This window comes from Notothenia coriiceps, unplaced genomic scaffold (genome assembly GCF_000735185.1).
Source record: "Notothenia coriiceps isolate Sejong01 unplaced genomic scaffold, NC01 NC01_scaffold00019924, whole genome shotgun sequence".
Taxonomy (NCBI): domain Eukaryota; kingdom Metazoa; phylum Chordata; class Actinopteri; order Perciformes; family Nototheniidae; genus Notothenia; species Notothenia coriiceps.
Genome location: NW_011352625.1, coordinates 3,571 through 29,388, shown reverse-complemented (window position 1 = coordinate 29,388; position 25,818 = coordinate 3,571). Strand labels below are relative to the sequence as shown.

Here is a 25,818-nt window from a genome sequence, read left to right as displayed (position 1 = left end):
ATCCAGGATCATTCCTTATCAATAGTGAGAAATCTTGTCTCCAGCCTCATGACGTACTGAACGGGTTCTGTGTCCTCATTCTTTAGACTCCAGAGGGGGTCAGTGAGTCCGTAAAGCTCGCCCAGCTGCAGGGCGAGCTGCTGGCAGTGCAAAGCTCCTTGTTCTCCCTCGGGCTGGAGCTGGAGGCCAGCCAGAGGAGTGTGAGACAGAACCAGAGACAAGGAGAAGATATGTCCAGGTTTAAGGACAGACTCAACTCTGACCTACAGGAGGCGCAGCAGCACAGGGAGGTCACAGAAAAGCACAACCAGGTAAGAGTTGTCAATGTGTGAGAGTGAGAGAAGTCTTGGCAGTATGAAGGATGCAGCATGTGTGACCTCTCCTCTTTGTTCTGCAGGATCTGCGATGCGCCCTTCAGAAAACTCGCTCTGAGCTTCAGGCTAAAGAAGCAGCTCTGAAGGAGGCCGAGGAAGAGAGACACACTGGGCTGCAGGAGAAGGAGAGGAGCATCGCACAGCTCAAACACACTCTGCAGGACAAGGAGCAACAGCTACAGGTAATGTACACAATCCCAATCAATCGTTTCATTCTATATGTAGTTTCACATTTCTGATCCTGTCTAAAAATCTTTGTATCTGTAGGACTACTCCGAGATGATGGAGTCCACAGGAAGCTCCAAACCTAGAGATGCCCTGCTGGAGAAACTACGGGAGCGTATTAAAGATAGAGACAGAGCCCTGGAGGTAAACACCCACACATGCACATTTATATACACAGCAGGGACATGAATGAATGTCAGCTCGGTATAAATAGTGAGATGACCCCAAACTACGGCTCCATGTAGACTTTGTTATCAATACGACAGTCATCCCTGTATACTACGGAGAGAAAAGACATAAGTATGCATCTTGCAACAGTCGAAAGTGCCATAGATAAGTCATTATTACATTTCACAACCAACCAACATGAACTGTTCTGTTGCATCCCTACGGCAGTGTGGAAGAAGGAGCAGGAGTTTCAAATATTGCACACCTGCTCCTGAATATCACAGTACAGGGTGCCCAGAATAGCATCAGTGTGATTACAAAATATATTTCCTGCTCCGCCATCTGCAGCGCTCCATCGATGACAAGTTCCGCTGCGTGGAGGAGCGCGAGGGCCAGGTGAGGAGGCTGCAGCTCGCCCTCAGGGAGAAGGAGCGAGACCTGGAGAGACTGCGCTGCATCCTGTCCAACAACGAGGAGACCATCACGGTACGCTTGACTTTGGTCATAAAGCTCTTGGCTGAGCAGGAAAAGGAATTGTGGATTCTGTTTTTATTTTAGACAAATGTGAGGAATAATATGTGTCTGTGTGTTTCCACCTGTGACTGAACTTCAGAGTCTGGACGCCCTGGTGCGCGGTAAAGATCTGGAGCTGGAGCAGGCGGCCGAGGCCTACAGGAACCTCCAGTGGCTGAAGCAGCAGAGCGAGGAGAAGGAGAGGAACACCCTGAGAGAGAAGGACTCCATCATCAGCCAGCTACAGGAGGCTCTGCAGACACACAGCCAGGAGGCACAGGTAACACACACACACACACACACACACACACACACACACACACACACACACACACACACACACACACACACACACACACACTCATGTATTGCCCTTATTGTGATGGCAATGCCTGAAGCTTTAAAAAACCAGAACATGTAGACAAGCCTGTGCTGCTTGTTTTGACTTTCTCAAACACAACAGGTGTGCTGACGAGGCTTGTTTTGTGTGTGTGTGTGTGTGTGTGTGTGTGTGTGTGTGTGTGTGTGTGTGTGTGTGTGTGTGTGTAGGATCTGACAGCCACCCTTGTTGCCAGAGTTCAGGCCGGTCCAACTGAGGTTGTAGAGGAGTTGAAGGCGCGGCTGGCGCTGAGAGAAAAGCTCTTCCAGGAACTGCTGTCAGACCGCAGTCGCCAGTCCAGTGAACACCGAGCACAGGTCCAGGACATGCTGAACACGCTCAGCTCCAAAGACCAGTATCTGCAGGTATATAAATCACTACCGAGCAAACTGCAGATTGAAAGTTTAAAAATAACCTGAGACTAACCTGATATCTCCCTCTCTCTTTAGGACTCCTCCTACAGGCTCTCCCTTGTGATCAGCGAGCGGAGCGGCCAGCTGCAGGAGCTTCGCCGACACCTGTCCTCCAAAGAGCAAGAGCTGTGCAAGCTGAACCAGGAAAAGGAGAGGGAAACTGAAGGAGACACGGAGAATCTGCGGAGTCTCCTCAAAGAGAAAGAAGCCTTCATCAAGGTACATGTTTGTTTGTTTCCCTTGGCTTTCTCCCTTTCTCTCCTGTTCATTTGATCTGAACAGTATGCTTTATTCCTCAGGAGCTGATGCAGAGCCAGGAGGAGTCCATGCAGCCATCTTTCACAGACAGGGAGGACGAGGTGACGGCTTTACAGGAGGAGTTGCAGCTGGTAGTCAAGAAGGAGAAGGAGGCTCAGGTATATACAGTATGTGGAACCTGTGGTGATGCATACAAACGATATGTTCCCCCTCTTTTTTTAACTCACTTGTGCCCTCTCCCTGCAGGAGGAGCTCTCTGCTCTGCGTTCATGTTTGGCTCACCAGGACATCACTGATCACCAAGTAGGAATTGGCCTTATCCTCTACAGATTAAACAGTGTGTGAAGATGCGGCTTAATAATGTGTTTTCATTATGTGTCTGCTTCCTTCTCCACCCTGCCTGCCGTTCTGATGTAGTGTGTGCTGGAGCAGCTTGTGTCAGAGTACAACAAGCTGAATGATGCCTTGAGGGCGGAGAAGAGAGTGTACCAAAATCTCACGAACATTCACACCAGGAGTGACAGGTACAGACGCTGCACCCAGTGTTCCTGTGAAAACAGTAAGTCGCTGTTTTTTTTTTTTTTTTTTTAAAGCAAGTCTTCTTCTCTCCTCAGCTCTGAGAAGATCCAGGCCCTCCACACTGAGCTCGACTCGGTGCAGGCGCTCCGCAGACAGCTGGAGGAGGTCCTGGCCAAGACCCGTAACATGGCCGTGGTGCTGGAGCGGGATGCTAACAGGCAGCCTGACTTTGGAGGTGGGCAGGGTCCAGAGGGCACTGTCACTAACGCTCTGTGATGTCTGACCACAGCACTGCTGAGTGACTTGGAGCTGCCTGGAGACGCTGAAAGTCAGATTTATAAAGAAAAGTGAATAGGGTCAGGAAATTCTGCTCCAAGTGAGAATAAGAATCATATCTGACTTTCAGTCTTCAGGCAGCTTTATCCACATAGCACAGGCACTACTGAAGTAGCAGAAGCCTGCTCAGATTAACCTCATTGATATGAAGTGGCAACGTGCAACCCAGAGTTTTTTTATTAATATATTTTTTGTGGTGTGAATATATTTTTTTATTGTTTCTAAAAACAGCCTGCGTATTGCTTTGCAGTGCGATTGTTCTGTATTGCCATTTCTGTGTGCTGTCTCTCACCGGTGTCACTCTTCCAGCCTTACCGTCACAGTGAAGTTACGTCTTGTGGAGAAACTCAAGCTCGTGCGTTACAGTGAAACTTCTCACCATCCATCATTTGTTTTTATATCATCTGTTTGTGGACAGGATGTGCATACTCAACAAGGCCCAACATGAAATAGTAATCCCAAAAGATTTCTCTCATATAGTTGACCTGCTCTTTACATTTAAATCTGCTAATTACGCATGAAACATACGTTCAGCTACGGTAAAAATGCTGATGAATTTAAATTATGCTAGTTTAGTTTGTGTTGTTTTGATATGCTTGTTGAACTTATGTCAGCCATAAAGCAAGATAATATATTATCAAGTCATTTTACTGTCTGGACTGTGCCCTCTATTCATCGCGAGATGTCAACGCCAGAAATAATACTTACCCATTCAATATTTACATTTGGTAGAGTTCATTTTCTGGGATTTGTGCCCTGATCTCTCATCTAGCCTCAGATATGGAATCCTTGTCAAAACTTTTTGTATTTTTAATTTAACAGAAATAAAAAAAATGGGCTGGCTTTTTGTCAAAAGCACTTCTGTTTGTTGTGTTTAATTGGGAATTTGTGTTTATAATATCCCAACTCTGAATTCCCCTATTTGGTCCCTTATAGACCTTCCTTCCTTCCCCAAAGATCAACCCACAGTTTATCTATCCGAACCAATCCTATGCAACCCAGCCCCCGAGTTTGTCCTGTATTTAGTTTACTTATATAAGAAAACACATGTTATAAATGTGTTGAAATATTATCCAAAATATCTGAATTTGTCAACAGATTCAGTATGAACATGAAACTATAATGTAAATCAGCAGACATCTCTAATCCAATTGAGTGTTTCTCCCTCATGTCCGTCCTCATGCATGATGTGGCATGGTTTTCATGTGTGCATGGCTGTCCTGCTGAAATGCCCAATTGGATATTCACAACACTAAAATGCCCAATACACTAAATAAGGGAAACTCATGTGAGCCCTTCTACTGACATTCTGAAAAAAAAGCATGAAATCCACATTTGTTGAAATGACAAAGAAACACAGTGTGTCCTTTTCTATATGTTTGTAGTATGAGAGTGGTGACAATATGTAGAGCCACAGTGTGCAAACAGAGCCCCACATTCAGTCACTTAAGCTTACAGAACACATTGTTATTGTTGTGCAATATATAATAACCCAGCAGGTAGCTCCATGAACCTTTTGCCATCTCAAAAAGATATTTCATAAATGTGATTTTAATACATATGTTGTATTAGTTTAATATTATGAAGTAATCCAATAAGCTCCCAAAAATGCACCAAGCAACATAACTTACACACCCAAACCCAAATTGTGTGTGTGTGTGTGTGTGTGTGTGTGTGTGTGTGTGTGTGTGTGTGTGTGTGTGTGTGTGTGTGTGTGTCTGTCTGTGTGTCTGTCTGTCTGTCTGTCTGTCTGTCTCATTAGCGCCTATTATGTTATACAATATTCCTTTAAAGCCCCTGTCAGTCACTTTCCACTGATACCTCCTGTTCATGTATACTTACTTTAACACACAACAGTAAACAATCATCATACATACTCAGTATTAAGCCCAAAATCACCACAAAACTTGTGTGAATATATAATATTATATAGTATATATAATATATATTCATTTACGGGTTGCTCTGCCTCCAGTGTGTTTTTGGGTGGCAGGCAAAGTATGACAAAACATTTCCCTTTAGTCCCATGATTTCCAAACAAGGAATTCAGCGTACGAAGAGAAATAATGGGGTAGACAGTGGATGCAGGAGAGGGAGGAACATCAAAATAGTAAGAATAATAAGTGGAACAGAGGATTAAGCGATAAACAAAGGGGGTAATAAAGGTGGATTTTGTGCTTATATGGTTGCTGTGTTTCCCAGAGCTCAGCACAGAAGAGGAGGAGGGAGATGATGAAGAAGGCAGCAGTGACGAGTTCACTGACAGCATAGAGGATGATGAAAAAGTGACAGCCAGAAGTTTGGCCTCCATTCAGGTAAGATACTTTTATGAACATTTGAATATTAAATCCCTTTAGGTCGATGTTTGTAACCCGATATTTATGGATCTCTTACTTATTTAAGCCTTGGAGAAAGCCGTTGATTATTTAAACAGTTGCACATAAATAATTGAATATATTTCTTTTGACGTGTGTTAAGGTTTGTGGAGCTGAGGGTGTGACAAGCGTGCTGGTGTCTGATGTGAAGCAGCTTGAGGAAGCAAAGAACACACTTGAAGTCCAGCTTAAAGAAATACACTCACAACTGGAGAGGGATGGATACAACTCCGTGGCTCAGATGAGGTGCGTATTTGTTTGCTGATCACTTGAAACTCGACATTATTGCATGTATGGAGCAAGAAATGTGATAGTGATCTTGATTTCAACTTTGGTCTTTCTTCCCGTCATCTGCCAGGAGTGCACTGCAGGGTCTACAGCAAGAGAAGCAAGCTCTGAAAGACAGTCGAGGACTGAACCAGGAAGAGGAGGACGAGGACGAGGAGGAGGAAGAAGAAGAAGAGGATTGGGATATCGAGGAAGAAGATGAAGAGGAGGAAACATCTCCGGTGCCGGCAGGGAAGCGTGGTCATCTGTGTGTCAGTCTGAGTGACGACCATGGAAAGAGGGACTGCAAGAGGCCGCGCTGTCTGACCACCCCTCATCACACACACCAGCCTGAGACGGTAAGAACAGAATCACACTTTTAGTGATTTACTGCGGCAGCTTGTAACTATCTATCTAGCAAAGTTTATTCAGATTATTTGAACTCTGAGGCGTTAAAGATTTTCAGGGTTTTCCAATAAAGGTAGAAAGCACAAGTCTGTAGAAAGTGAATTTGATAGGCATGAAATATGCTTATTATTGAGGTATTTACATTGTAACAAAAATGTATGTAAAAAAAATAAATAGTTTTTTTTATCTCTCCTTCAACAAATCTGAAAATGATTTTACTATTAAGAGAGAAACATGTCAAACAATATTATACTTGGTAATGGAAAAGGGTTTCAATAAGAAGAAAATATCGTAAAACAACGAAGGCTTGAAAAAGCTGTATGAAAGAGTATAACATCGTCAATAATCCAGGTTGAAACTTCTATTTTAAGTTATTTAAAATTAATCTGGTTTTAAAGCTCATAATATATTTTGCATGTAAAACGATACTTTGGTAAAAAACATCAGACACCAGATGGATTTAACACAAGTTATGCCCCACCTCTGTAACTAAAGCAATCTCATTGCTGGTTTCAAGAAGTATTTCAGTAAACTGTGTTGGAGCAGCGTTGCCTCCAGGCCCTGCCCTCCTGCTCTCATCACCAGGTCTCCATTCACAGGCTCTGTGTGCGGGTGTTTTGTTCTTTTAGTCTCATGATTGTTTATATAAGTGAGATCAGTGTTCCTTCAGTAAATTCTGCTATTTGTATAATAAGCATGTCAAATAAAACGTATGTTCTCATGTTAAAACGACGTACCTGTGATATCCTTTTTGTGTATTACAAATCAGAGTTGCTTAAACCCTTTGCTGTTGCAGGAAGTGGAGCCTCCTGGTGACAGCAGTGAGGTGGGAGTGCTCTGGCAGGATATAGATGAGGGTCTTCGTGAACAAGCGTCCCGCCTGAGCTCCAATCTGGCTGTGAGCCACCAAGAAAACAGAGAGTTGCAGGAGAGGCTGATGGTGTCCGAGGCAACGGTGCACGCTCAGGCCGAACAACTGAAGGACTACAGAGATCTGCTCAGTGAGTCACTCTCAGGAACACTCATGAAGAAGTGTTATTAGACACATGGAAGAACAAATAAATGCTCAAAACCTTAATCAAACTCTGAGAGTGAAGTTATTTCTTTCCCTTGTCTCTGCAGCCGAGACATCCGTCCAGCAGGCCAATAAGCAGGTGCAGGTGGACCTCCAGGATCTGGGGTACGAGACTTGTGGTCGTAGTGAGAACGAAGCAGAGAGAGAAGATGCCAGCAGCCCAGGTGACAAACACATTCCCCTCCAACATAAACACCCCATGTTCTCTCCTGCAAATACACTCAATAATCCTACATCTCTCTCTCCCTCCTTCAGAGTTTGATGACCTGGAGATGTGCACATCACTGTCCAATCAGCAGGACTACGAGGGTGGGGGCGGCAGCTGGTACGCTGGCAGCAGTAACACAGATGGTTATGAAATGGGCGATGAGTCCGCCTCTCTGCAGCATCTCGTCCAGGATCTCCGCTCTCAGCTGACCCGCTGCCACAAGGTGATCCGGGGGCTGCAGCTGCGAGTCCGCTCCCTGTCCACCACCAGCGACTACGCCTCCAGCCTGGAGAGAACCCCCCGCAAGGTACTGGAACAATAACAAGCTACTGTAACATTAACAAGCTACTCTACATGGTCTTTCAGGTGTATTTAAAGGTCTCCTATCATGCAAAATGCACTTTTATACATAAATATTTGTCAGGAAACTCACAAAGTGTTAGAAAACAAAACCCTCTCTCTTTCCCTCCGAGCCCAAATCTAAAAAATCGGGGGTCAACGGAGCTGATCCAGATTTGCTGCCGATATGACGTAATATCGGAAAAGTGGGCTGGCTTTACACCCACGGCCCTATCAGAAACGTTGCTATCGCAAACAATGCGTGACGTGTTTTGGAAGTAATATGGTCTGTTTTTACATTAGCAAGCATCGCTAACACTCAGAGCTAACCTGCACTGGAGAGAGCATGTGTAAAAAAGCAGAACTAAAAAAAGGAACTCACCTTGTGGTAAACCCGCAAGAGAAAAAGCATTTGAGCTCCATACTGTTTCGGAAATAATCCTTGATGTGGTTTAGAACATGATGGCGTTTAATCACGGCAGCTTTTAGCTGTATCTGAGCAGTGAGCTAATAGGTGAGCTTTAAGTCTAACAAAGATGCACATTTGATCCTCACCTTCTAGGTAAACTGGGCCTTTGAGACGTCGCCGGCCCCCAGCGGTGCGGAAGAGGATGAAGGCTGGATGTCAGACACCCAAGGGGTCCGCTCGGGATCCAAGCCCAGCAGGGAGCTGCAGGAACTGATGGCACGAGTTGCTTCACTGGAGTCGCAGCTTAAAAGCTCCAGACTGGAGGGCAAAGGCCAAGCAGAGGAGGGGAAATGTGCCACTTGGCCTGGGTGAGGGGACAGAGATAGAGAGGCCATGATCAAATATATAAGTAGCTGTTAGACCCTTTGTACCGTAGAGGCCTTTTCATTTGATCTAAAATCATTTAATAGCTGCACATAAGTATAACAAGTCTTCCTACCTACAGCCCTCTATTAATGCTGTGGTTATTATGCTCCCTTTCCAGGAAGTACAACACTCTGATCCAGGCACAAGCTCGGGAGCTGTCTCATCTGAGGCAGAGGATGAGAGAGGGGCAAGGAGTCTGCCATATCCTCACCCAACACCTGGGTGACACCACCAAGGTGCTGAAAACTCTTCTGCATTAACTCAATCAATCATTAAACTACATTCAACTGCATATTACCAAAATGCGGAAAAAATATAAGTGTTACATTTTTGGCTTTATCCTTAAACTTGCTCAAATTCTCAACATCGCACAGGCCTTCGAGGAGCTGCTGCGGGCGAATGATATAGATTACTACATGGGTCAGAGCTTCAGGGAGCAGCTGGCACAAAACTCTGCCCTGGCACAAAGAGTGGTCGCCAAGATCATTGGACGTAAGAAAAATCTTTCCAAATCAGAATAGAAATGTTTTATAATTTCTCGTTCTTGTGCACAAATTGTAAATGTTTAACATTTCCTCTCACCATTTCCTCTCTCCTGTTGTATTTCCATAGGTGAACGTGCAGAGAGCCATGATGACAAGGCAGGCCATGAGTTGCTTGCACTACGGTGAGTCAGCATTCAGAACAGACACATTTTAATCACTAAACCTAGCTAAATAATGGCCTACAGAAGCGCCTGCAGCGTTGTGATCTGTGGACCTCCCGTGAAGTTATTAGCCTTCTTTGTGGAGCACTTACTCTGTCCTAGTGATTAGTTTACCTTGTTATGTGACATGCTGCGGCACACCACATGGCTCCTTATGGTGGAGAGGAGACAGAAGGGTGCTGTTAATCCACATACAGGCCACAGCATGGAGCCTTCAACCTTAAGTTGCTTTAGTTGAATGGACTTACAGTACAGGTGTCCCAGCAGCTTAAGAGGCTCAGGAGGGCTGTGTGGCTGTGTGTCCCTTTTCTTCATTCAGTCCTAGTACTTGTGAAAGATGGTTTCCGTTGGAGTCTCTTATACATGGATTGATGTTATTTTGACTTCATTATAACTACTTTCTTTGGAGTTTTGGTTAAAAAATCCCCTTTCGGATACTGATATTCTTACTCAAATCAGAAGACGAAGAGTCTGTAGTCAGTGCATCAAGAACTTTCTTTCTGGACTGGACTGATGGTGTGATGGCTCCACTCTGGAAATCTATGATTGCTAAGAACAGCTCCATATACAGGGACTCTTTGTGGTCTTTTTCTAACGCTCGAAGCCAAGCAAGAGAGACGGCTTGTGTTAGGATGGTGTTGGAGAGAAACAGGGAGCTCTTGCTTCGGCAACTCAAACAGTAAGGGAAATGACTTCACATAGGTGCACTCACTTTAGGAAGATCTGTCTACATAGGCAACAGCAGATGGTTGACTTGAAATCATCAAAAAGATTCATGAAATAAAAAGGGCAAATATATTAAAAAGACTTGGATTCATTCGTTGCAACAAAAAATGTATACGATATTGGTTTCACCAAAAGAAATGGAAGCCAGTTTTCCTTTCCTCCCTCTTTGATAACAACCGCTGAGTATTCCATTAATAAATGGTTGATTCTCTTGTGTGCATGTGCAGGCTGAGTAAAGAGCTTCAGCAGAAAGATAAAATCATCGAGTCCCTCCACACCAAGCTGCAGCAGCGTCCAGAGACCCCGTCCAGCTGCCACGCCCTCTCTGAGACCACCGACCAATCAGACAGGACGTCCTTGGTGTCCGATGAGTACAGAACCAACGAAGACCTGGAGATGTGCTCCGATTTAGAATACCAGGAGGGGCTGCCGGGACACGGATCAGAACGAGACGGTAAAGTTCATTCCCCTGTTCCTCCTCTCTATGTTTGAGAAATACCTCTTCTATCCACTTTCACTCCCTCTTTCCATTCCCCTCCTTTAGTCCTTCCATCCTCCATTCCTCCTCATGGCTTCCTCAAGACCTCCAGCAGCTGTCCCAACATGCTTTGCTCCGCCCCTGTGGGTTTCACCAGTCACTCCTCCAGAGGTACAAGAGTTACAGATGGCAAAGTTCCCCAACATTTTTCCTTTTTCCTCATCCTTCATGTTCTGTTTGTGTCACTTCCTGTCATCCTCCTCCAGCCCTTTTCAGTGATCCGGTCTCCTTCTCCTTGTCTGGCCCCTGTGGCCCTGACGCCTGGGGCAGAGAGGTTTATTCTGCCCCTCGGCCCAGGGCCCTGTCTGTGCTCGCTGTCCGCCCAGAGCTGGACACGCTGTACAGACAGATGATGGAGAGGAACAGGGGTGAGGGCCGGGAGTGGTGTGCCATGTGTAGAAAGCTTCAATTAAGATCATAATATCTACGATCATTTCCCTTTCCTTCTTACATCATGTGTCACATACTTTCCCTTCTGTGTGGGTGTTTCCAGGCTTTGCAGTCCCCCATGACAAGCCTCTGTTCAGCCTCTCACCTGGTGGCCACAACCAGCACGACCTCTCCAGCTACAGCCAGCTCTCCCATCATGCCTTTCAACAGTATCCACTGGGTGGCATTCCCGAAAGCCACTCGCTGAAGTCGGACTCAGGTCTTTTGACAGGAGGGACTCTGTGGGACATGGACAACAGGGGTCAGCAGGGCGGAGGGTACTCTGGATCGGGACACCTGCAGGGAGGCAGCCATACAGGTGAGACTCCATACTGTTGTCTTATTATGAAAGTACATTCAAACAAGCAGTCACATAATAATAAAATGTATTCATAAGGCAGCTTTCATAACACAAAATGCATGTAAAAGGGCTTTACAGGATAATACAATTAACAAAATAGGTCATGAGCACAACACAGGTATAACAAAGTCAGACATTATTGTAATATGTAATTAATTCAAAGCAAGATTAAAAAAGAAAAGTGTTGTGCAATTTCTGAAAAAATATTACAATATTACTCTTATGCTGTTTCTATCTAGGGGTACATTTGATGGAGGAGCACCTGCGGGAGGTGCGGTGTCTCCGTCAGCGTCTGGAGGAGTCCATCAGGACCAATGAGAGGCTCCGACTGCAGCTGGAAGAGAGACTGGCCTCCACTGGGCGTGACGGAGGTATTGTAGCCCTCATTACAACACTCTTCATGTTCTTCGTGCAATAAATTGCATAAAATAACCCCTGTTTATTTCTCCAGGGGCACCGACAAACATCTACATCCAGGGACTGGACACAGTCACTCAGCTGTCCAATGAGATCCGAGTCCTGAAGGAAGAAAATGTGGGCCTACAGTCACGCCTGCAGGCCAGCACAGGTAGCATCTGAAAGCCAGCTAAATATTTCATTATGATCTTTGGGAATCCACCATAACCCATACTAAACTCTCCTCTCACAGACACATGTGAGGAGGTGGTGCAGCTGCGGGAGGCGGTATTTACAGCTCGTTCTCGCCTGAAACAAGCAGAGCTGGAGGCGGAGCAGTGGAAAGAGGAGCTGAGACGACTGCAGGCTCACAGCCAGGAACAGGGACAGCAGATTCACATCCTGAGGCAGGAGCGGCTGGCCAGCCAGGAGAAAACCAACAGGTTGGTGCTGAATCAAACAGTGACTGATTAGTAGAGAAAACTGCGTATGTATGTTGGTATAAATATCTACTCTTTGACTGAAATGCGCTGTGATGTTTCCTCAGGCTCCAGCATGAGGTGTCTCTCCTGCAGCAGCAGCTCTGTGAGAGCAGAGAGCTCATACACTCCCTGCAGAATGAACTACAAGTGTACGATCAAGTGTGTTCCAGCACAAAAGCCAAGAAAGGTCAGTCTGCTCTTTTTACACTAGCTATGCTTAATACACACCCATTTTTAAATGTAACACTTTGGCTCCATCTGGTGATTGTATTAAGAATGGCGTTATGGGACACTGGTATGAATTGGCAAACAATAAACCTAAGTTGCTTAAATTCTTCCTATGATTGAACCTTTTAAACATGTTAAAATCTAAAGTAATGCCTACATTTTGCTTTGCTACATCTACCCAATATTACTGTAACATTGTGCTAGAATAAAACCCTTGAATTCTGCACTGTAGCAGAATTATTCCCACTCTCCGCTCGCTCAGTGACGGTGTGTTTCGTCTCCAGGCTTCCTGTGTGAGCTGCCAGGTCTGCCGGTGGAGCTGGGCGAGCTGCTGGGGGAGGTGAGGAGTCTGAGAGCTCAGCTGCAGAACAGCGTCCAGGAGAACAGTGCCCTCAAACAGCTGGAGCTCCACAAGCAGCTGGAGCAGAAGCTGGGTATGGGCTCCCCTCGGACCCCCTCCCTCTCCGCCCTCACTGCCAGCCCGCAGAGAGATAACTTCTACAGGCGACAGCTACTGCACGGTGAGACATTCTTCTTTCTATAACACTTAATAACAACATAATGTTTGTACGGCTCATCGAGGTGTGGTTTGCTGTGTGTCCAAGCCTGGTGTGTGTTTCTGTGATCTCCACAGACCCTGCTCCTTCTCCTCCAGTCAGGGACATTGGTCTGTTTAACTGCGGGTCCCCCGGTCCCCCCTACTCAGACCTGGATGACAGCCACAGCACCGCCAATGGTGTGACTTTAACCGCACTGCATGTCTGTGACTCTAAATGACTGTGAAGATACTGTGTTGCTCTGTCATCACTCCTTGTTTTTCAGTAGTTTGCCTAACAGAATATGTTTGAATCACTCTCTTCTGCAATACAAGAAATACAATCATCATTCAGAGTTATTTCCCCATGTACATTCATGCTCTTTTTGCCTCCAGCAGAACCTCTCGACCCTCACTCTGAGCTGGAGGGCGACGCCCCTGATGGATCGTTTGCAAACCGCAATGGGCGCCACGCCATCGGCCACGTGGATGACTTCGGCGCTCTGCAGCAGCAAGTGCTAGAGGGCCGGAGCCTCGTCCAGCGCATGGAGACCGCCCTGCAGGCCTGCCTCGGCCCCCCACTGCTGGAGGGCGACCGGAAACAGAGCAGTGAGCTGGTGAGAGCCATGTATTTATTATTTATTATATTACAAAAATGATGAGACGTTTAAAGTAAATATCTAACTGAGCTCTGTATGCAGGGACTGGACTATGGATGTGTGAAGAGTCTGCTGTCCAACACCAAGACTCTGAGGCAGATCCTGGAGGAGGCCATGTCTCTGCTGAAGATGTTCTGGAGAGCAGCGCTGCCGAGCTCTGACCCCTCCATGCAGAACCTCAAGAAGGTTATTATGATATTTTATTATAACCTAGCATGTTTCCCTAGCATGTCTGTGGCACTCACCCTTACGCCTATTTGTTCCCACTAAAGAACTTAATCACTTTAGTTTAAATGTTTCAAAAATATAACCAGATTTTCAAACAAGGTTACATCTTCCCTAAAACAGCAGAACATTTTCTTTCCAAAAGTTACTCTCAGGCGTAGAATGTGTTTTATGTATTTGTTATGGTAAACATGATACTTGGAGCACCTGTGTGGCTCAAGATGTGTCTATTGTTTTTCAGTGGAGGCAATACTATGTGGTGCTAATGATCAATGAATTGTTGAGAAAAATCAACACCTCTATCCTAGTGAAACCCAAACATGTTTCAAAAGAAAGCAGACCTTCTAACCAAATGTCACTTTGAATGTGTGTGTGTGTGTGTGTGTGTGTGTGTGTGTGTGTGTGTGTGTGTGTGTGTGTGTGTGTGTGTGTGTGTGTGTGTGTGTGTGTGTGTGATGTTGTGTAGGAGCAGTGTATGCAGGAGGAGATCTTGTCCCTGAAGCTGCGTGTGTCGGAGCAGGAAGAGGTTCTTAAGGGGACAATTCAAAGACTGAGGAGCACCAGCCGCACTAAGGAGAACATGGAGCACTTCATAGTCAACCAGTGTAAGTGTGTGTGTGTGTGTGTGTGTGTGTGTGTGTGTGTGTGTGTGTGTGTGTGTGTGTGTGTGTGTGTGTGTGTGTGTGTGTGTGTGTGTGAGATCAGGGGAGATTAAGAGAGACACAAAGCCGTGGGCATTGGTCGCACCGACGGACAAGGATTATTTCAAGTGCCGTTTGGTGCATGGCCATGTAATTGGACCCAGGCTGAGAGGGGAAAGAAATGTAGGAAGGGCGAGTGCTAAACAAAACCAAATAAGGTTTGAGTAAAGGAAGTGAGACAACACTGATTGTCCTTTCTAGTCAGGAGAAATCCCTGGCTGGGGATTGGATAGAAACAATAAACAATCATTCACAGATCTGCAATGCACACTATTAGAGATTACACTTAAAAAGACAAGTTTTGTATTTATAACCCAGGTCCAAATGCTCAAAGACCTAAAAGGAGTTATCTTAACACATGCAGAACATACAGTGTTTATGTGGAGGTATCATCTGTCTGCCTGTCATTTTTATAAATACAATATATAAAAACCTATTTTCCTTGTTTTTTTTGCAGTGTCAAGGACTCGTGATGTGCTGAAGAAAGCCAGAACAAATTTAGAGGTAAGCAAAATCACCTTCATATCCAGTACATCATCATTCTGTTGGTTATATGTGTGCATTCTCCACAGTATTATTATGTGTATAAGTACTTTGTGATGTCCCTGGTGTCTTTTTGATGTGAATTCATCACTTTCGGCTTTCTGCCTCACTTGTTCCTTCGTCCTGCGTTTGTCTCTCCTCTTTGAAACCCCCCAGAAGAATGAGCTGAGACTTTCCTCTCTAAGCTCCTCCTCTTCCTCTCCTTACGCTGGTAAATGTTTGACATCTTGTGATCTTGCAAACAGGTACATGTTGTCCCAGATGCAGTATGACTTTAGTAGTTTGAGGCCTATTGTTTAAACTGTAGGTCTTAAGGTCTGTGGTCTGGGACAGCTTTTACCTCCGTGTGGTTTTGCTTTCTCTCACCATGCTGAAATCACTGCCTTGCCATCTTGTCACAGCCCAACTGCATCCTGTAACTCACTGTTTATGACATTTCATGACATGACATTTTAGCTTTAATAATGTTTATTAGGGATGATTAAACATGAGAGGTTATCCTGAGTAGAAAAAACACATGGCTCCACGAAGCGCTTTATTTTACCGCGGTGTTTATTCACCTGATCTTAAAATCCCACCACAACGACTCAGCTGTTGTAATAGCTGTATTTGCATTAAGAGGCCCTGAGTTGTTCCCACAACACTGACACCAAATTGCACACACACCCCTCCACTCAGATAACACTGCACTAAAGTATTGTTTACTTCCACATGCCCCTGTATTAAAGTTGAGTCTATTCATAGCTTCTAACCCTACAGTTATCCCTGGAATAGCTGCACGCTGCATAGTTTCCACCCTGTGTGTGATGTCACAGCCTTGCTATAGGATGAACGCACAACAACATGTATGTGACCGCGCTACCCCTGAATATGATTGGTGTCATGAACACCCAAACAGCACAGAGCACTGTGTGTGTGCGTGCGTGCGTGCGTGTGTGTGTGTGTGTGTGTGATTTATTGTTACGATTAACATTAACATAACAAAAACATTAGCAGTAAACTAGTTCTTGCTGTGATGTTACTTTGATTTAAAAGGAATCATTTAACATATTAATAAATATATGTATTCTCTCTTTTTCATGAGAGGTAGTTGATGACAATTGATTCCACTATCATGTTTTATATGTAAAACATGAAACTACCGCCAGGACACGATTAGCCTAGCTTAGCATAACGTCTGGAAACAGTTAGCCCACACCGTCCGAAGATACCTGTACCCATAAAGCTTACTAATTAACACTTAATTGCATAGATCAGTGATCAAGGAATTGTCCAGCTAATAAGTGGTCTCCTGGCTCTAGCTTCATATTGGTTTACATTGTGGTATTTTCTGATACAACTCTTGGCAAAATTGGTGTATGAGCTAAACTATTTCTTTAACATTTCACCTCACACGCAGTTTTTCCTGTAACAGGATTCAGAATGTTGAATAATAACTTGCATCCTGATTTCCCTCTCTCTTTCTGTCCATAAACCCAGATGAGGACCCAGGAGGTTCTGCCAGAGAGCGGCCTGCTCATCGCAGTTTCCTGAAAATCAGCAGTGCTTCCGGAGCTGCAGCCAATCAACGTCCAGCAGCGAGGAAGCGCAGCAACCAATGCCTGCTTTAGACCTTTAAAGAACCAGCCTCAACGCTACCACCTCTTACCTCTAACCTCTTATAGCCAAGATATAACACCCCCCAGCCTCTTTACAGCCCCCCGACACCAGCCTTTTTGTCCCACCAAGCCTCCGTCCCGCCATGAGAGTGCTTCCTCCCTCCTCCAGGCAATACGTGCGCAGTATAATCTGCACCTTGAGCCTTACCAAACTTCCTAAACCCCCAATTTTCTGACACTCTTCCCCTTCCCCCTCCATGTGTTATTGTCTTTGAGTGATACAGTTGGCAGTTTGCCTCGTCGTGTGTGTGACAGAAGAAGGTGTTTGAAATGTGCCTCTGGTGGTTTAGTGACGTGCGTCCAACTGATGGAGCTGGTTGAAGATGCTCCTAGAAACTGATCCCAGAACAGGTGTCTGTTCTTAAACTGATTTTTGGTTTCATGGATTGTATGACAGAAACTTTCAGGATAATTAAACCTGATTTAGGCATTTTAAAATATAACATAACTTGCCAATTAAAACCATGAGTTTCCATAGTACACCCTGAGATCTGTATCTAAGAGCATCCTCTTTTGAGAGCCAGGCAGCCTGTGGATGGAAAAGATGTTCCTGCATGTTAAATCGTGGCTTGAGAAAGGAATTCTATGCACATGTACACACACATTTATATCTGTATGTGTGATCTAAAACGGCTCACTCAAAGACAACACTTCCTCAACTTCGACTGCCACAGAAATGCAAGTGTACTTCTCGTGGCGCTTTTAAGAACAAGGACTTTCTTTGTTGCAAATGCAATGCAAAGAACAATGACATCCACGATGTGTCACTACACACAGTGGAGGAATGTAGAAGAGGTAGGCGATCGATGCGAAAAAAAAGTTGTGTGCTAGCTGTACTGGTATTTGTGGAAGCTTCTGAATGCTGTGTGCCAAGGGTTACGGATAGCAGAACAAAAGCCAGAAAAAGGTTCCATTTGAGCCACAAGCTATTTTAGGGTTCGAATGGTACGTTTTGGCATGTACCTACATTTGAAAAACTGAATACTTCAAAAACATGGGAGTAGATCGATCTGGTTGGTTGTGATTTCCTAAGCAAAACGTAGGATTGAAAACAAATTAAAAACAGAGGTTAAAGTGCTGAAATGGAACCGGGCTAAACACGCGTATTCAAGCTCCTCAGTAGGAGTTCTCATACGAGCATGTGCAATAATGATGTTTCATGAATGATCATGCTGCACCGAGTTATTATTTAATATTTAGCTTGACACTGGATTATTAGTCACACTCTATATAACGTTAGGACACGCTTAGTGTTACGATTGTACTATTTACCAGAGTGTTATGCATGACAGAGATTGTAAACACCTAAGCTATGGAACAGGGGATTGCCAATACTTGCCAAAGTTTAAACTTCTAACTTACAGTACTTTGACTTGCCTTATCCATGCGAATGACAAACCCAGGTCTGATCAGACCGCAGGGATACCGAGGTGTCTTCTTTTCAGAGAGCCTCCAGAACCACAGAGACGGTAACCGTTAGACAGATTGCTCAGTGTATTTCAAATTGTATGACGGAAATTAGCTCCTTTTTTGGACCAAAACTCAACAGAGTGGATTTTTCCCACGTGGCCATATGCTATTGTCTTTATTTTATTTCTCTTGGTTCAGGCCGTCCCAGCATTCCCATGGCAATGGCAATATAGGTTATCAAGTTCTTATAGATGATGCAAACTTTGGCAGGCTACTGGTAGGACCATTGTTTTTCGATTCACTCACTCATAACAGTTCAAATTAAGTTTGATGTGTTCTTGCTGTACATTTGCCATTTTATGCTGTATATTACCTGCTGGTTCTGTTTAAACTTGTGTGTGTGTTTGTGTTTGTGTGTGTGTGTGTGTGTGCGCGCGCATGTGGGTTCCTATGTGTGTGGTTGTGTGTGTGTGTGCGTGTGTGTGTGTGTGTGTTAAAAACATCCAACATTTGCTTTTTGCAAAGTTGATTTTCTGGGTAGCTGTGCAATAGCTTTATATTATTTTGATGTTAAACATCATGGTATTACGAGTATGTTTGCTGCGATTTATATGCATTGTGTCAATTAGTCACATAGGCTGTGTCTGATACGAAACCACAAACTATGCCTTCATGATATCCAAGTCACTGATAACAATCATCACCTATAACAAAGCTCTGATAATGTTGCTTCGCTTGCCTTTATATTTAGCATGAGAGCTGCAATCTGCTCTCAGCGGTCAAAATGAACTAGTGCTCGTCTACCTGAGATCTGCCAAATTAGGTTTTGTTTGCGCTCGAGTCTTAGGAAAAAGACTGAAGATGCCAAGTATTTTAATAGAGATAACAAGTTTGATATTTCCTTTTTGAAATTTAAAGGGAAAGGTTTTGAAGAATTGTCTACTGTAAAAAGAAAAAGTCAGTGAAAGATTGTGAAATGTTGGACCCACAAAGCACCTTGTTGGAGCGTAAACAAAGCCTTTTTGCTATTTGTTATTAAGAAGGGAATCAAACAGCAGTTTGATGTTTTGTTGGTTCTGCTTTACGTGTGTATATAATGCTATTTGATTGGTGCAGTTTTTATGTGGTTGGAAAGCAGCTTTTTCTGAGTTTGTGCATAAGGAACTAGGACGCCGATACAGGACTCGTATAGATCCTGTCTCTGATGACAGTTAACAGTGTACTGTGTTGGAAAAAGTATTAGCAATGACAGATTTGGGGAAAGAATTAATTAAAAAAACACTTCAAAAAGTTTGTGTGGTTGACTTTTGGTTCTTGTTTTATATTAAAATCCCCTTTAGCTTCTGCCTGGTAAATGTTTGGACCTTTATTCCTTAAAGAGTATCCAAGCAGGACGACAACAGAATGATACACAGAGACCGCAAGCATGTCTTCATTTCAAGGTTATAGTCAATTTGTCATTCTGGCTTTTGTAAAAAGAATATCTAAGTGATTTCTCCAGAACCAAAAGCTGACATTTTAAAGTATTGATATGGTACACATAAATAATCTTGTTTCATTAACCCAGAATACAGAATATGGCTTCTTACACCAAAAGAAGAAAATAGTTAACTAGACAGAAACTATAGGACCAGCGTGTCCTTTCTTTATTTGCAAACAAGTAAAACCTTGTACAGTGAATCATCACACTTGTTCTGCAAAGCATTTCAAAACATTCATGAAACGGTTGTAAAATTCAAGTTTTGGATTAAATGCCTCGTCCACACTCCCTTATCGTATCTGTAAGTCTTAAAAACACTTCATGGTTAGGCTGAACATTTGCATAATACTTTTAGAGTGTCTAGTTGAACACCAACAGGATTATGAAAGCCCCTTTTATTAGTCTGTATAGGGTAACAACTGTTGGGATACTGTACTTTAACTGCAGACAAACAGCATGACTTAACAAAAAACACTCTCAAAACCACCACAATTCAAAATATCTTAAATGGTTATCCGTTAAATAACAGACAAGCAAACTTTGTACAACTTTAAATGTATAGCAAGTCTCCAACCTCCTAGCCCTGTAAATACATCTGAAAGCGCTCAAACTGCTTCTGAATGTGTTGTATCCTCAAAATGTGCAGACATTCGATACATGCAAACCAACAAGTTCAAACAGTTAGGTGTAGACGGCTCTGTGTATGACTACACATGTCACAGACATATCCAATACATTCATAAATGATGAACAGAAGTCAATACAGATGCACACACATATAAAGCACTGTACGTCCATCATGTCTAAAGAAAGAAAAAAGCACATGTTGGGTTGTACAATCCAGAGAAGCTACATTAAAGTAAAGAGTTGTCGTAGTTAAAAGCTTATATCAACACTCCTGCTCACAGGATGGTAAAGTGCTCGCAACATGTCAAGATAAAGGCAACGGCAGAACATAACCTTTGACCTCCACTCCGCATCAGGACAGTGGGCCATTGAAACTGACAAGTACTCATCTTTAGCGACCGTTACATTGACAAAACTGGTCTTGTTTATAGTTGAATTCACGTTGTAATTGCACTGAATAACGGTGGTTGAATGCTGAGAAAGTCAATATAATGTAGCACATGTAACTATAACTGACACAACAAGATGCTGTTCACTGCTTCCTCCCCATCATGTCAGAGGATACAGCAGCACGTTATTGCACTTTATGTTGAACTAATCTAAAGTCTGCTTTAGCATCTAGACACTGACCTATTCTCTACCGCATGCACCTTTCATAAACGCTGTCAAGTCAGTAGTTCAACACTTGAAATCAGTTCAAGGAGGATATGATCACACAACACTTTGAAATTAAACTGTTACTCCACATCAAATCATTCAAATCACCAGTAAAGAAAGTGATGCTTCACAGATCTCCCTCCTTGTTTAACACGGACATGCATATATTCACAATGTGCAGCAAACACTCCACACACACAGTGATTTAGTCAGTCTTTGATCTGTCTGTAGAGTCGCAGGTAAAAGCCAGTGTATGTTTCCTCCTCTCTCTGAAGCCCCTCACACACACACACTAACTGTGTTCAGAGCCCTATGTAGACTGAAGTGCAGCCTTTTTTAAACACCAAGCCCCAGCTGCTGGCCTTCGCTCACCTGTAAACCTGTTTCGGTGCAAGGTTTGGCTAAATGTGATGAAACAGGGAATAAACAGCAGAATACAGACATACTGCTCTCTAAAAGCACTGTGGAGCAATCAAGTTCAGGTTTAGATAGGCTTGTAGAGCAGAGAGGTGACGTATTTCTTCTTGTATCTGTGAGTAGCACTCAGCACCATTACTCCGTCCTGCAGACAGAAACACAGAAATACCGGCAGTGAAATAAACATCAGATGCTCCAGTTTGTGGAACAGCCAACTGGTCTATTCAGCATTCAAAAATACATACAAAAATACATGAAATGGTCATGAAAACAAGTATTTATTCAGCACTTAGCATGATTAGCATATTTAATACAACCATTCTGAACACGTGTGGTTGCTTTAGGAGTATAAAACGTTTTCAAGGCTCAAATCCTTTGATTCTTTGTCAAAGAAACAGTTTGACATGAAGGTTTGTTTCCACATTTGCTGGTTAAATATCTGCTAAAACTAAATAGGTCGAATGTTGGGAAAGTATGAAGGCTTTAATTGATTCATGTTGAAAAAGAAAATTGAAATAAAATGTCATATCGATAGAGTTTTTTTAGCCAATCACAACTTGTTAATCCACACTTTTTTTTAAATTAGAATCAAAAATGTATATAATTAAGAATCTGACTTGGAAATGGAAAATGCTCTTGGGGAAAATGTGTATTTGATATGGTGCCAGTAACATCTGGACACATATGAGGAGTAGTTAAGCTGTTTGTGGGGAACCCACCTTAATGGAGAGAGCGTAAAGATGGTTGAGCATGACGTGGTTGGGTTCCGGCAGCAGGGCGGGGTCACACTGCAGAGAGAGAGAACATAAGGGTGAGGGTCCGAACAACAATAAGGTCAATCACATCGAGGTGTAAGCAGACTACAGTGGTATAGAAAGATAGGGCACTTACCGATATATTGGTGTCCTTGTTGAGTATGACTTGGAGGAGGTGGGGGGGGAGAATAGGGGGTGCTTTGAAGTGCTCCTCCGGTCTGAAGACGTACTGCTCCTGGCCGTAAGGACCTGGAGGGGAGCTGGATAGATCTGAAAACAAACAGTTATTATAACTCTGCTGACAGGGCATCAGAGGCTAGGTTAAACGGTCCATAGTTCATTTTGAACCAGATTTAACTGTAGTGCGAGTACATCGAGGACATGAGCAGACCTGAGTCGGAGCTATCCAGAGAGTCGACATGCAGCGCGTCAAACACCTCAAAGTCAGACTTCTTCACCTGGATCAGGTTGTTGATGGTGCCCAGCTGACTGGTTACAACCGTCTGTGAAAGAGAAATGTTTCAAGAAGGTAATAATTAAGAATTGTTGTAATTATTATTATTTTACACTTAAACAACTTTAAAGGCCTTTAAGCGATGGCTGTATGGTTGTTCTCAGAAAAAACAAGTCTAACGTTGCCATTTCGTAATAAATGATCTAACAGTACTAATTCCAAAAACAGCTAAATCTAGTGAGAAATACGCCAGCTTGGGGCTCAAAGCTTGACCTTCAGGCCTCCTTCTAAAGCCACTCCCCAAAATCACTTCTCAAAATGATCGATATGAACACAAACCACAAACATTGCTATTGTTAGATGATATAGCATAGGGTAAGGACAATGCACTATGCATGCGACCCCCTACCACAGATACCAGGTTGATTTCTGGACTTTTGTCAGAGCATTCGATTTATTGGTTTCCATTGTTATATAAAGATTATTTAAATCAAAACGTTTCGAAAATACATGATCTAACGTAACTTTAAGGGACCAACTTTTAATGACATGACAATAAAATAAAAATGACACTGATGTACCTCTGAGGGATCATGAACCCACTGTCCATCTACAAAGAACTTGTACTGGTGCTCTCCTTCAGGCAGGTCCAGGATGGCTACGAAGTCATTATGGCTTTGGAGAAAAGAAAAAAAGAAAATGCTTTATTGCAGATGTGGTCGTTCCTCTGACCTAAGAATGCACTCAAATTTAAAGCAAGCTACAGGCCACAAGATAAATATGTTTACCTTTTATTGAGCGGTATCTTTGTGCCCCAGTTATTAAAGGAACCGGCTATGTAGACCTCCTTTCCCCCCCCAGCCCAGCGGATGACTGTGGGTCGAGCCTGAGGACCCGTTTTCACCTGGTCAGTGGGATCGGCTTCTTTCTCTCCTAACGGCTAAAAAACATAGATTGATGTGTCAACTTTAATATATAAAAATGGCACAGAAATCTGAAAGGTATTCCTCGAGAGAAATGTTTCTATGTTATCTGTTTTGTACAGCAGTACCTTGGTCTCTGGCCCGTGGGTGTTGAAGATGTTGGGGTCGTCGGTGCTGTCCACCATCTTGCCGCTGTGCTCTTGGTCTTTGGGGCTGCCGCTGCTGTCGGAGCGTTGGGCCTTGGCTCCATGGCGATCTCCAGTCACCCGGTCACTAGTGTTTCCCATGATAACTCTCTATTTATGGTGCTCCTTGAAAGAAAACAGAGACTATTATTTTTTGGGGTACATACCTTCTTTATTGTTATGTAGCCATTCAGAAGCTACATGAATCAGTAATGCACATACTGTATAAAAGCTGCTATTGATATCCTGTTCCTTTATAAGCTCTGTAAATGCAATAGGGAGCAACCACAATGTGAACTGGTTATTAGTAAATATTAATAATTCATAAGGCTGAAGAACCATTATATATTTTGTTATGCACTTACTTGCTTAAAGGGCCCATCTCCTGCTTTTCTGGTTATTACCCGTCCCCTTGTGTGTTATGAAGGTTTTTATGCATGTAAACGGTCTGCAGAGTCAAAAACCCTCAAAGTACACCCTGTAGCGAGTAAAACTCTAACACAGAAAAGACCTGTCTAGGAGCTCCAACAAGCCGTTTAGGACAGAGAGTGAATACACATACTATACAGAGATGCTGTATGAGAAACCAATGTGAGTTTGGAAAATTGCACAATTTAAATCTATTCTAGTAGACCTCAACAATGGAAATATGATTAGTATATATGGCCATGACATGGGACCTTTAATGTTAGACCAAAGCCATCACTGAAATGTGCTTCACCTTTAGCAGCTTTCACATTAAAATAATGCTAATGTGTTAAAGTATCAGCTATTGGTCTCTCTGAAAGGGATTATGTCGAACAAGTACCTTTCATTTACTTTAAATTATGACGCTAATACAGGGGTGTCCAAACTACAGCCTGGCTGCCAACTGTAGCCCTTGGTCCATTTTCAATTGGCCCTCGTCCATTTTTAACTGGCCCTCAGTTTATTCTAAAAGTATAATGGAATAAGGCCCACACCTGTAACTTGCGCTTGACTTATAATGTTCTTCTTAAATATATGTACAAATATATGACACAATATTCATGTGTTAGAAAGCCCAATTTTATTTTTTTATTTAGTCAATTCAAGTTGATAACATTATCTAACAAATGTCTAAGTACATTTGTACTTTTACAAAGGAAATATTTTTGAATGCATGAATTGTAACATAGTACTTGTACACCGTGGTATGCTTTTCAAGTACTTCTCACATGATGCTAAAGGGCTTTCCAGAAAGGCTAAAAGGCTTATTGAAAAGTTGGACAGCTTGATACATAAGCGTGTGACTGGCACTGTCAGTGAACCTAAACCTGCCACAACACATCAGACTGCATCCAGTCAGATATAACAGCACCGCCCACTAGCTACTTAGCAAGCAACAAGTTATAACTTCCTAAATGTTAATATACGAGTTGGCCATGAATCAGAGCAGTAAGCCCCCATATCATGCTAGCAGTAACCTAGCAGCGTGTCCCCTCAGCTGGTTCAGCTGTGCCCACCTCTGGTCACTTCGGCAGGAGAATATTTTTAGCTTACAGTTAGCTAGCGGCTAGCTGTCACTTTATAACAATTAGCTTACATCGCCGTATGTATTACTTACAACGTCAGTGTCGATTATGACAAGGCGACGAAAACTTTATCATTTAGTTACGATTGAGCGAATAAACTTACCAGTACCAGCTGATTTTTATTTTTAGTCTGTTTCCAGCGTAGGGGCAACCTCTTTACAACGACTGCAGCTCGGTGGAGCACCAACTACAGTGTGCGGCAAGGGACAAATGCATGCTGCGTTCATGTAGATAAGAATACTCGGAGAAGTGAGTTCCCCACTAGCAACATAGTAATTAGTGTACACACTAATATTGATCGATAGACTGCTCCTACTAGTGATGGTGAGATGAAGCCTCATGAAGCTTTCCAGCCAATTGGTTCGCAAAAGGGTTCATCTCATGAGGCTTCATCATGGGCTTCATTTGAAAACAAACCCCCCTGTTGGTCAAAGTGTGTAAAACAGGCAGATTTCACATCTCAACAGTGTGCTCTATC

At 43.4% G+C, this 25,818-nt stretch overlaps 2 protein-coding genes across 8 annotated transcripts in view; one reads left to right on the top strand and one right to left on the bottom strand.

Annotated features, from left to right (window-relative positions):
- LOC104952378 (myomegalin-like) overlaps nt 1-19,582 on the top strand; it is a 42,491-nt gene extending 22,909 nt beyond the window's left edge. For 2 of the 7 annotated variants that reach the window (XM_010779192.1, XM_010779186.1), the window contains 37 exons: nt 87-311; nt 398-556; nt 642-743; nt 1,116-1,253; nt 1,381-1,560; nt 1,830-2,024; nt 2,109-2,291; nt 2,372-2,488; nt 2,577-2,633; nt 2,748-2,854; nt 2,945-3,084; nt 5,388-5,500; nt 5,664-5,806; nt 5,919-6,186; nt 7,032-7,236; nt 7,358-7,474; nt 7,566-7,825; nt 8,420-8,634; nt 8,811-8,928; nt 9,067-9,184; nt 9,305-9,359; nt 10,352-10,578; nt 10,669-10,773; nt 10,869-11,030; nt 11,156-11,410; nt 11,692-11,823; nt 11,904-12,020; nt 12,102-12,291; nt 12,396-12,517; nt 12,843-13,079; nt 13,193-13,294; nt 13,490-13,710; nt 13,795-13,938; nt 14,444-14,582; nt 15,136-15,182; nt 15,378-15,432; nt 16,701-19,582. In XM_010779192.1, coding sequence (XP_010777494.1) covers nt 87-311; nt 398-556; nt 642-743; nt 1,116-1,253; nt 1,381-1,560; nt 1,830-2,024; nt 2,109-2,291; nt 2,372-2,488; nt 2,577-2,633; nt 2,748-2,854; nt 2,945-3,084; nt 5,388-5,500; nt 5,664-5,806; nt 5,919-6,186; nt 7,032-7,236; nt 7,358-7,474; nt 7,566-7,825; nt 8,420-8,634; nt 8,811-8,928; nt 9,067-9,184; nt 9,305-9,359; nt 10,352-10,578; nt 10,669-10,773; nt 10,869-11,030; nt 11,156-11,410; nt 11,692-11,823; nt 11,904-12,020; nt 12,102-12,291; nt 12,396-12,517; nt 12,843-13,079; nt 13,193-13,294; nt 13,490-13,710; nt 13,795-13,938; nt 14,444-14,582; nt 15,136-15,182; nt 15,378-15,432; nt 16,701-16,831 — 5,601 coding nt within the window. In that variant the 3' untranslated portion in view covers nt 16,832-19,582. The remainder of the gene's footprint in view (nt 1-86; nt 312-397; nt 557-641; nt 744-1,115; nt 1,254-1,380; nt 1,561-1,829; nt 2,025-2,108; nt 2,292-2,371; nt 2,489-2,576; nt 2,634-2,747; nt 2,855-2,944; nt 3,085-5,387; nt 5,501-5,663; nt 5,807-5,918; nt 6,187-7,031; nt 7,237-7,357; nt 7,475-7,565; nt 7,826-8,419; nt 8,635-8,810; nt 8,929-9,066; nt 9,185-9,304; nt 9,360-10,351; nt 10,579-10,668; nt 10,774-10,868; nt 11,031-11,155; nt 11,411-11,691; nt 11,824-11,903; nt 12,021-12,101; nt 12,292-12,395; nt 12,518-12,842; nt 13,080-13,192; nt 13,295-13,489; nt 13,711-13,794; nt 13,939-14,443; nt 14,583-15,135; nt 15,183-15,377; nt 15,433-16,700) is intronic. The other 5 variants (XM_010779188.1, XM_010779187.1, XM_010779189.1 and 2 more) reach the window with 5 other exon arrangements.
- A 314-nt stretch (nt 19,583-19,896) lies between these two features.
- Nucleotides 19,897-25,565, bottom strand: LOC104952377 (5'-AMP-activated protein kinase subunit beta-2-like). The gene is made up of 8 exons (XM_010779185.1): nt 25,444-25,565; nt 23,731-23,913; nt 23,468-23,619; nt 23,261-23,354; nt 22,617-22,728; nt 22,362-22,495; nt 22,190-22,258; nt 19,897-21,615 (listed from the first exon to the last, which is right to left on the bottom strand). Exons 2-8 carry the CDS (start codon nt 23,887-23,889, stop codon nt 21,538-21,540), a joined length of 798 nt encoding a protein of 265 aa, XP_010777487.1. The 5' UTR covers nt 23,890-23,913; nt 25,444-25,565; the 3' UTR covers nt 19,897-21,537.
- Nucleotides 25,566-25,818: the final 253 nt, after the last annotated feature.

Coding starts and splice junctions, on each gene's coding strand:
- LOC104952377 (XM_010779185.1), bottom strand. CDS start 23,889: ATGGGAAACACTAGTGACCGGGTGACTGGAGATCGCCATGGAGCCAAG. Junction 23,355..23,467: donor AAGATACCGCTCAATAAAAG/GTAAACATATTT, acceptor TTTTCTCCAAAG/CCATAATGACTTCGTAGCCA. Junction 21,616..22,189: donor TTTACGCTCTCTCCATTAAG/GTGGGTTCCCCA, acceptor TTCTGTCTGCAG/GACGGAGTAATGGTGCTGAG.